At 48.3% G+C, this 9,319-nt stretch overlaps 2 protein-coding genes across 3 annotated transcripts; one reads left to right on the top strand and one right to left on the bottom strand.

Annotated features, from left to right (window-relative positions):
* Positions 1 to 3,587: 3,587 nt before the first annotated feature.
* C18H1orf174 (chromosome 18 C1orf174 homolog) lies at positions 3,588 to 5,877 on the top strand. Of its 2 annotated transcripts, XM_087915095.1 has the most exons (4): positions 3,588 to 3,690; positions 4,633 to 4,773; positions 4,927 to 5,046; positions 5,257 to 5,877. In XM_087915095.1, the coding sequence occupies exons 1-4, from the start codon at positions 3,676 to 3,678 to the stop codon at positions 5,371 to 5,373; spliced, it is 393 nt and encodes a 130-aa protein (XP_087771221.1). In that variant the 5' UTR covers positions 3,588 to 3,675; the 3' UTR covers positions 5,374 to 5,877. The 2 variants fall into 2 exon arrangements, with proteins under 2 accessions (XP_087771221.1, XP_026576670.2); XM_026720885.2 differs by having other exon boundaries at positions 4,633 to 5,046.
* A 187-nt stretch (positions 5,878 to 6,064) lies between these two features.
* DFFB (DNA fragmentation factor subunit beta) lies at positions 6,065 to 9,255 on the bottom strand. Its single transcript, XM_026720884.2, has 7 exons — positions 9,092 to 9,255; positions 8,864 to 8,993; positions 8,312 to 8,500; positions 8,042 to 8,121; positions 7,281 to 7,451; positions 6,804 to 6,904; positions 6,065 to 6,561 (listed from the first exon to the last, which is right to left on the bottom strand). The coding sequence occupies exons 1-7, from the start codon at positions 9,194 to 9,196 to the stop codon at positions 6,219 to 6,221; spliced, it is 1,119 nt and encodes a 372-aa protein (XP_026576669.1). The 5' UTR covers positions 9,197 to 9,255; the 3' UTR covers positions 6,065 to 6,218.
* Between the last annotated feature and the right edge of the window lie 64 nt (positions 9,256 to 9,319).

The raw sequence follows: 9,319 nt of genomic DNA on the forward strand, positions 1-9,319 counted from the left end.
AAGTGATTAAAAACTTGCAGAAGGTTGTGAACCTGATCTCAGGTTATCATGGGCAGTCCTTGACTTACGATGATTCTTTTAACGGTGGTTCAAAGTTACAGCAGCATTGAAAAAGTGATTTGCAAGTGGTCTTCACATTTACAGCTGGTCCTTGCACTTACAACCGTTGTAGCATCCCTGTGGTCGTGCAATCAACATACTGTGGGGGCCGGCAGCTGGCACGGATGGTAGTCCTTGACTTAACAACCACTTATGTTGCTAAGTAAGAGAGTTGTTGTGAGTTTTGCCCCATTTTGCGACCTTACTGTCCGGGGTTGTTAAGTGAATCACAGAAGTTGAGTGAGTCCGGGTTCCCCCATGGACTTTGCTTGTCAGAAGGGGATCAAGTGATCCTGGGAACACAGAGACCGTCATAAATATGAGTCGAGCGTTCTTCGAGGATGCTTCAAACTGATTTACCAAAGTCACTTCGTGAATGTCTCACTTAGCAACAGGAATTGGGGGGGGTTCCATTGAGGTCGTAAGTCGAGGGTGAATCTACCTTCCCTCCACCTATTTTTCCAGATAGGGAAAATCTGTACTCAGTGTTGTGTTCAAGCTTGGTGCTTGTAGAAATTCAATAAACTCCAGCATCAAATATTCATTGCTTTTACACCGGGTTAAGTCATTCTCACTTGCCAAAATCCAGCCCGGCCTCTTCATTTTTCATGAGGCGACTGTAAAACAGGCACCTTGCGCAGCACTGAAGACCGGGCACCGTTTGCACCACCTGTGGGGTGTGAGAAGCATCCAACTCCCCATACAAATTGCCTCTAAATAAGGCCGGGGCTTCGCTTCTTCTCCTACCAAGCGGTGCCCACACACACACAGACACAGACACCAATTGGCACTGGGCAAACGGAGAGGCCGGTTACCCAGCTTTGAAGGTGGGGCGAAGGAGAGCCTTGGAAATTAGCCCCTCCCCGTAAGGCAGGGTCTCAAAATTGGGGTTTGTATCACACCGGAGTCCTCCTGGAGACCTCAAAGCCTCCCGCGCCTCTTCTTAATTGTCCAGTCGCCCAAAGGGGGCTCCCCAGAGAGGCCGCTCCTGCAGGGAAGGGCTGGCCGAAATGCTAGATTTGTCTGCAAGGGGGCGAGGGCGGGGGTGGGTGGGTCTCCTGCAAGGAGTATTGTGGCATCTCTGTAATAAGGAAGCGGGGAGAGGTTGGAACTAGGTTAGGGAAAGCAAGGAGCTTGGAGGAGGAAGAGGAAGGAAGGGAAGGAGGAAGGAGGGGAGGGGGGCCTGGAGCCGAGTTTATCTGAGGCCACCCAGCCTTCTCTCTGAACGGGAGGCTGCTGCCCGTGTTTGGCAAAGAGCAGAAACACCCTCAAACTCTTTCCTTGGGCTGACGTCACGGCCAAATCACAGCCACCCAACTCTCTTTTTTCGGCGTTAGTGGAGCAGAAACTTCCCTCCGTGCCAGGCAGCCTTTCTCGAAAGCCAAATACGGCCGAGTCCAGGGCTGAATCTTTGGCCCCCTGGACCTCCGCTGGCCTTGAACCTCTGCACTTTCCAAGCAATTAGATGGAAAGGGAGGGAGGGAGGGAGGAAGGAGAGGGGTTATTTTATTATGGAAAGGAAGGGAGGAGGAGGGAGGGAGAAAGTAAAAGAAGAGGGAAGAGGAAGAAAGGAGGGAAAGAGAAAAAGGAGAGAGGGAGAAAGGGAGGGAGAAGGAGAGGAAAGAAGGAAGGAAATGAGAAAAAAAGAGGGAGAGAAGGAAGGAAGGAAGCCTTCTGCGTGTCTGTTCTGGCATTCTTCTTTCCTCATGGTGGTTTTCTTTAGCCACGATGAAATGCTGGCTTGCCCAGATGGAAAAGGACCTTGAGGGAAGAGAGATCAGGCATTTCATTTCTGGGCGATGGTTGCCCTCTGCTGGTCCAAAGATATATGACAGTCTTCTTCCTGCTTCCCATCATCTGGCAAGGCCAAATTTCAAAAAAGTCAAAATCAAAGTTTTCTACTTCCAGCAACTTCTCTTCTTCAAGGCTCGGAAGATACTGGGCAGCCATTTGTCTGGAATGCTATAGGGTCTTGTGCTTGAGCACGGGTTGGACTAGAAGACCTCGGAGGTCCCTTCCATCCCTGTCATTCTGTCTTCTGTGTTCTGGTTTTATTTTCTCAGTGAAATAAGAGCCGCATTTTCATCCTTTGACTCTTAATTGAACCAAGTCCAGGCTGATATTTGATGACTGGCCAGTTTGCATTTGTTTGTTTCCTTTGGGTTTTTTTAAAAAAATTTTTGTCCCTTCCAGCTTTTTAAGAGCTTTTCTCAATAATAAACATTTCACGAGGGAGAGAATGACTCCATACCTTTTTTTAAAAAAGGGGGATTTCCCCCCCCCCTTCGCTTGTAAAAGAGGATGGAGCAATTTCTATCATGAGTTGTGGAAGGCAAAACAAATCCTTGCTAATAGGATTAGTATTGATTTTGCTTTCTTCAACACAAGAACATCCTAAGCCTTTAAAGGCAACCACGGAGGGCGGGGGGAACGAACGAAGGGGGTGTTGGGGCTTAGAAGAAGTCTACAACAACCCAGCAGGGTGGAACAAATGGCAAATTTATAGGCCAGTTAGAGGCATATAATAAGCAGCACAAATGTAGTCCTCAGTTCATAACCATCCGTTTAGCAAAAATTCAAAGTTGGCGCTGAAAAAAGTGAATTGCAACCACTCCTTGTACTTGCCACCATTGCAATGTCGCCTCCCAGTATTGCGTGATTGCCATCCAGGTGCTTAGCAACTGACTCGCATTTATGACCGTTGCAGCATCCCGCACTCCCGTGTCGCCAGTGGTGGGATTCAAATTTTTTTACTAGCGGTTCTGTTGGGCGTGGCTTGGTGAGCGTGGCAGGGGATAGCGTTAAATCTCCAGTCAGAGGTGGGATTGGCCGGTTCTCTGAACTGCTCAGAATTTCCGCTATTGGTTCTCCAGAACTGGCCAAAACCTGCTGAAGACCCACCTCTGCGTGTCGCCATTCGCAGCTGACTTCTGATCAGCAACATCGGTTGGGGAAAGTGGATTCATTTAACGCCCATGGGGGAGAAAGGGTTGAAAAATTGGCTGTGATTCATTTAATGACAAGATTGTCTAGCAATTTACATTCCAATCCCAATTACGGTCATAAATCGAGGGCTACTTTTAATCCAGGTTGCAGGTTGTGCATTTTTCTTTTTGCAATTGTGCAAAAAAGTTCAAAACATGCTACACCTACTTTCCACCCTGGAGGAAAAGTGGGCTTACCCTCTCTAAAGATGGCCGTTCCTACCTCAACCCTGACCTATTGTTTACAATTCTTAGGAAACGCAGCACTGAGGGCAGTGAAGCACCGAACCATAAATCCTTGGGCGATTAAGAGATGAAGTGGAATAAAAAAAAAAGCTTCACAGTTAAGGAGTTCCTAGGTTTGGGAAGGACTGTCGTATAACGGTGCCCAAAAGAAAGATGGCGACGGTGCTCACAGCGGGGCGTCGGAAAAGGGGGAAGTTCTGTTGCCAGGCAACGACGGAAGAGAGAGGGCGTTCCCCGCTCTGCATTTTAATTGGGCAATTTCACCGGAGATGTAATGCTGCGGAAGGCGGAAGTGCTGGCGGGGAGCAGGTGAGATCGGAGTGGTGAGGGTCCTGCGGCTTCTTCCATGCGAACCCGGCGGGTGAGTGGCGCAGGCGGGGCCTCCCTAGCCGCGATTTGTCTATGGATCTATGCAAATCAAGTTTGCAGGAGCTGGGGGAGAGGGGGTGGAAGCATGCTAATTTATGCAAATATATGCTAATGTTTGCATAAATGCATTATTAATTTTAAGGATTACTTGGGATAGTTATGTGGGTTTGGGGAGATATATATATATATATAATATTATATAATTATAATTATATATATATAAATATATGCATGTCATTAAGCATGCTTTATATATATACGTCTATACATACATTATATATATATATATACGTATACTAATATATATAATTTAAAAATGTACATCAATTTTATTTACATTTTATATGAATTGTAAGTAATGTACTATAAAACCAATCTATTAACATAGGTATTTGTTCCATGTACATTAGTCGCGCCCCAGAACCTCCTTATCCTATGCAAGTAGATATTTACATGAATGAATCGGCAGAGGTGCGGTTGAGTATTTCTAGTATTACATGAATTACTTGCCTAATGAGCTTATGCCAATGTTGACGCAAATGTCTATTGGAGTGCATGGGCCATAGCGAGGCAGGCTTCCCCCCCTTCCTGCATTTTGGGACCTCTGAAGAGCATCAGGCTGGTCTCCACTGGTTTCTAAGTCGAGCGTTGATTTGCTAGCCATTTAACAGAATGCAGAAAGAATCACAAGAGTCGGGAGGGACCTTGGAGGTCTTCTAGCCCAACCCCCTGCTCAAGCAAGAGACCCTATAACCATCCCGGAGAAGGGGCTGTCCGGCCTCTTCTTGAAGAGCTCCGGGGGTGGAGCAGCCACAGCTACTGCAGACAACCTCCCTTCCACGGATGGATTGTTCTCTCCTATAGGAAATGTTCTCCTGGTTTCTGGGGTCCTTGATGGACTTGCTTTCTCCTCCTCCTCCTCCTCCTCCCGCAGGGTCCTTTGCAAAACGGGACCTCCAGGCGTCCCTCAAAGAAGCCGAGGTGTGAAAGGAAACGGGGGCCCAGGCAGAAGGCAGGATCCCAGGTGGGGCCAGCTGATGAAGCCCCCTTGGGAGCATCCGCCCTGGACCTGGAGGTGAGGCTGCAGAGCGAAGAGAAGGGGCCTCCAGAAGACCCCCAAGATGTAGCTGACAAGAACAGGGAGCCCAGGAGGACTGAGGAAGGGGAAGGGGAGGACCAGGACGAAGGAGAAGAGACCGACATGGGTGGCGCATCCACCTCTGTGCAGATGGAGCCGGAGGCGGCATCCGGTCAAATTGGCGAGCTGGACAACAGCGTCTTCTTGAATGAGGACAGTAACCAGCCACTGCCCATGGACCGGTTCTTTGGGAGTGTGGCGTTCACACAGGTAAGGGTAGGTGCGGTTCGCCTTCTGCAAGGCTGGCTGGGGGACTCTGGGAGTCCGCAAGGTTGGGCGAGTGGGGAAGAGGGAAAAGAACGGCCTCGTTTCTTTGGAGCAAAAATGGCGGACGGTTCCTCCTCTTCATTGGGGGGAAGGCGGAGCGGAGGGCTGCCACGCTGGCTCTGAAGGCCCTCACCAGGGGTCTCTTTCTTCCAGGACCTCCCACCAGCCTCCTTCTCACGGACCAACACCAGCAGGCGGGAGTTCCGGAGAATGCATTTTATTGCCAAAGAGGAGGAGGAGGAGGAGGAGAGTGGAGAAGAGGTTGCCTGAAGGCCAGCGAGAATCAGTCTCAGGTGAATTGTCCCTTTTCCAGATGCAGCAAAGACTAACAATGTTCCCCGCCATTGTAGCATCTTCTAGAGTTTGTGTTCTTCAGAAAGAACCATCGCTGTGACGGTGATGGACGCTGGGCCATTCGCAAACCAAGCTCCCCGTTTCTGGCGAAGCCCGTGGGTCACAGCGCCCACTACGGCCATCCCCATTGGACTTGAGGAAACGACAACCAGCCACCCAGAAGTGGTGGGTGCTCTATCACTGGAGGTCTTCAAAGAGATTGGACAGCCTGCTTGAGCAGGGGGTTGGATTAGATGACCTCAGAGGTCCTGTCCAACTGTTATTCTGTATGCTTCTTTCTCGAGGCATATCGTTTCTTTCTTTATCCAAAAGCTCATTTTGTAACTATATTCTGAGTTCATTCAAAGCCGCTTTGAAATTTGTAAAACCTGGCTAAGCTGTGGATTGCACATTAAAACCTAGTTTATTATGATCTATGAACACAGGTGTTGGAGGGGTTTTTAAAAAGCCACGGTGGCAGATGTGGGTACCCTCCCAGTTTGGGTACACACAACGAAACAATTCCAGCTTGCAGGGGCGATTTCACAAGGTGGCTAACCAAGTTGCAGCCTTCAATGAATGCCTTTAAAGAGGTGGGGGAAAAACAGCTATAATATTCACTAATTAATTTTTGTAATTTCTTTAAAATCTTATTTTTCATTTTTACTCTTTTTAAAAAATATGGAGTAAAAACAATCATTTAAATAACAGAAATGACTCCCTGGCCAGGCAAATTTGATTCAACCTCTTTTGCAGTGGTTGTTAAGCAAACGGCACAGCCGTTAAGCAGATCCCTTCTTGGCTATAGGGTGGGAGGTTTTCGTTGTTCTATTTTTAGAAAGTTTCGAGTCATTTTTTTGTTTCGTTTTTGACGTTTGAACCCAGGATCTCGGGGTGTGGCTGCAAAGAGGCCTGTCGTTCCGGCCTGTCTTTCGTTTACGGTAGATTTTTGTCCGGTCGCAGCCGAGGTTGTGGACTGTTTTCTTGTGACACACAATGTGCACCAGTTTCAAATTGTCCGTGGTGAACAAGAGCCGGTAAAAATATTCCCAGTCAATTTCCTTCCCGTCGCAGCCTTTCACGGCCTCGACTAAGGTGGGCAGGACAGCCCGTTTCTTCTCAATTCTGAAACAGAAAGGAAGGCCGAAGTATTTTCAACCGAACATGTACATTTAATGATATTGCTGTTTCTTTTGACATTCTTCCCCATTTTCCCCGTACAGCAGCCAGTTATCCAGCTGTGTAAGTGGATCCAGGGAGTTTAAAATTCAAGAGATATTTTTTGTTTACACACAACTGATCTATCACCGGGAGGGGCCAAAAACAATGACCAAACGAACAGGGTGGGATTGCGTTCCAGGACTCACATGTGGTCGAGGTTCCACGTGCTGAAGAGAATTCGGCTTTCTTTGTTCCCGTAAGGGTTGATGGAGTGTCTCCAGCAGCAGTCTTCGGTGTCAAAAGGGCCCTGTAGACGAGAGGCACACAAAGCTGGATACTAGTCGTCCTCAACTTACAACAATTTGTTTAGTGACCAATTGAAGTACTGACGGCACAGAAAAAGAGGACTTGGGACCATTTGAATGAATTATTGTAAGTTGAGACTTGTAGGTTTTATTTTGGCAGTCGCTATATATTGGGATAGTTGTTGGCTTCTCTGTAAAGGTAATCAACCCTGTGCCGGTAGTCACCAGCCAGAAAGAAACTCCCTCCCCCCATGTTCCCTGCAATGCCTGACCAAAGGTTCAACTTGGGAATGCGTGAATCACTCAATGCCACTCAAAAAGGAAAATAAAAATGCTTATCGCCTTCGCTTTCATACGTTTGATGTTCTCACAACTTACTTGGCACGAGAACCAGCCTTCCGGTGTGCAGAGGCGGCCTTTGGTCTCTTCCTTCCGGTCGAAATAGAAACCATTGTACTTCTCCAACTTCAGTTTCTCCAGCATGGCTTCGGCGACCCCGCTGAATTTCATTTGGAGGGCGGGAGGGACGGCAGAAATGTAAGCCCCAACCTTTGGAGAGAGAAACCCACAAGCTTTCAACATCTTATTTAAAAATATTATTTAAAGATAATTGAGCTTCCTTGCCAGTCTGTTCCCACAAGGCAAACTTCAGTGATTTTTACAAACCGAGCTGAAACCTGGTAGATCAAAAGCTAATTCAAACCCTGAATACGAATGGTGAAAGAAAACCAAACTAAACTATGAAATAGGATGGCAAAAATGCAGGGAATTATGGAGGTTGCCTTGCCCATAACATAAAAGGAAGGAAATCCCATTCGTGTAATATAGATTCATGTCTGTGTAGCCTTTGTGAGTTGCAGTTCACAAAAAAATACACTTGATGTTTCCATGTAATTGAAAGCACAAAATGGAAAGTTAGAATTACTGTGGTTCACTTCAAATTTTAAGCCTTTCATTTTTAATAAACTTTTTTGACTGTTAAGTGCTAGTCGGTTCTCTCGATGAGGAAGGGGTTGATCAATCACTTCTCAAATGCCTAATCATCATAACCAATGGTTGAGTAATATAGTAGGTATTGTGAAGGCAAAAATCTAAGATCAAAATAAAGACTATGTAGGGAGTTTTGCAAGCCACGTTACCTCTTTCATGTATCCACGGATTCTGTTCTCACAACTATGGCGCATATAACTGGACTTGGTCTTAAACCGAGATTCAACCCCTAGGAATGGTGGGAAATGAATGCCATCAGTCCCCAAAAAGCCTCTTGGAGCCACCTTCCAAACCTAAGTGAGATTTTTCAAGTTTCCAGTCCATAAGACTGTGCTTCCCAAAACTCTCGACATCCTGAGCATTTTTCACCCACAGACCGAACGCCAGGCAGAGGCACAGGACCTCAGCTCAGAACTGACCTTCAAACCACGCCTCGTCTTCCTTCCGGCTTTCTGCAGAAATATTTTCACTGAGGTTCTGAATCAGGTCAGACAGGAGTTTGCACCTCTTGGGAGCCTCCTCGCCTGACAGGAGCCCCTGAGCTGCATGGAGCACGCCGGAGGAGCAGTTGGAGAAAGCACGCAGGAAGCGCTCGATCTCACTGACGTCTGCCGGGAGGAAAAGACGAGAAAACCAAGGATTGTTCATTCTTGCAGATGATCAGCTTTCATGGCAATCTCCGGGTGTGTGTTTATAATGTATATGTCTGTGCGTATGTGTGTGTACATGTGTATATATGTGTATATATGCATGTATTACATATGTACATATTACATATCTACGTGCACATATCTATATATTGGATCTTTGAGGTTTGCACATTTCCTATTATATTGCTAGTCCTTGGACAGCGTTTGCAGAGGACTAGCAACTGACCCTAAAGTGACCTATTTGGGGTTGGTTGGAAGAGGAGCTGGAGGGCGGAGGCTGCGTGTTGTGTGTCTTGTGTGTGTTGTGTCACCCCCACTTACATCCGCTCCATTCCTCTCCGGGGCGCAACAGGATCAGCTCGGCGTCCTCGGGCAGGGCACGGAAAGCCTCTTCGCTGATTTCGACGCCGTCCTCGTAGCGGCCCAGTCGGCAGCCCGCGACCAAGGGCGGCTGTGGGGAAGCGGAACAGCCGGTCAAAGGAACCGGCACTCGGACAGAGACGCGCCGGCCACCCCGCTCCTCCTCCTCCTCCTCCTCCACCCACCCACCTCCAGCAGGGAGGCCTTCCGCAGCAGCTCCGCGAGGCTCCGGGCCGCCAGCCCGTATTTGCTCCCTCCGGGCCCGGTCCGCACTTTGAAGGCCTTGGCCGCCATTGCCCCGGAAAACGCGCCCGGCGCCCCGATTGGCCCGGCGCGTGGCGAATCCGCCGCCGAGTCGCGACGGCGCATGTGCGGAAGGACCCGCTGCGAGCATCCCATTCGCTCTATCTCTCTCAC

Source organism: Pseudonaja textilis, chromosome 18, assembly GCF_049901715.1.
Source record: "Pseudonaja textilis isolate UNSWEBS1 chromosome 18, rPseTex1.2, whole genome shotgun sequence".
NCBI lineage: Eukaryota > Metazoa > Chordata > Lepidosauria > Squamata > Elapidae > Pseudonaja > Pseudonaja textilis.

Coding starts and splice junctions, on each gene's coding strand:
- DFFB (XM_026720884.2), bottom strand. CDS start 9,196: ATGGCGGCCAAGGCCTTCAAAGTGCGGACCGGGCCCGGAGGGAGCAAA. Junction 8,122..8,311: donor AGACGAGGCGTGGTTTGAAG/GTCAGTTCTGAG, acceptor CACCATTCCTAG/GGGTTGAATCTCGGTTTAAG. Junction 6,562..6,803: donor ACGTGGAACCTCGACCACAT/GTGAGTCCTGGA, acceptor TTTCTGTTTCAG/AATTGAGAAGAAACGGGCTG.
- C18H1orf174 (XM_026720885.2), top strand. Junction 5,047..5,256: donor GGAGTGTGGCGTTCACACAG/GTAAGGGTAGGT, acceptor TCTTTCTTCCAG/GACCTCCCACCAGCCTCCTT.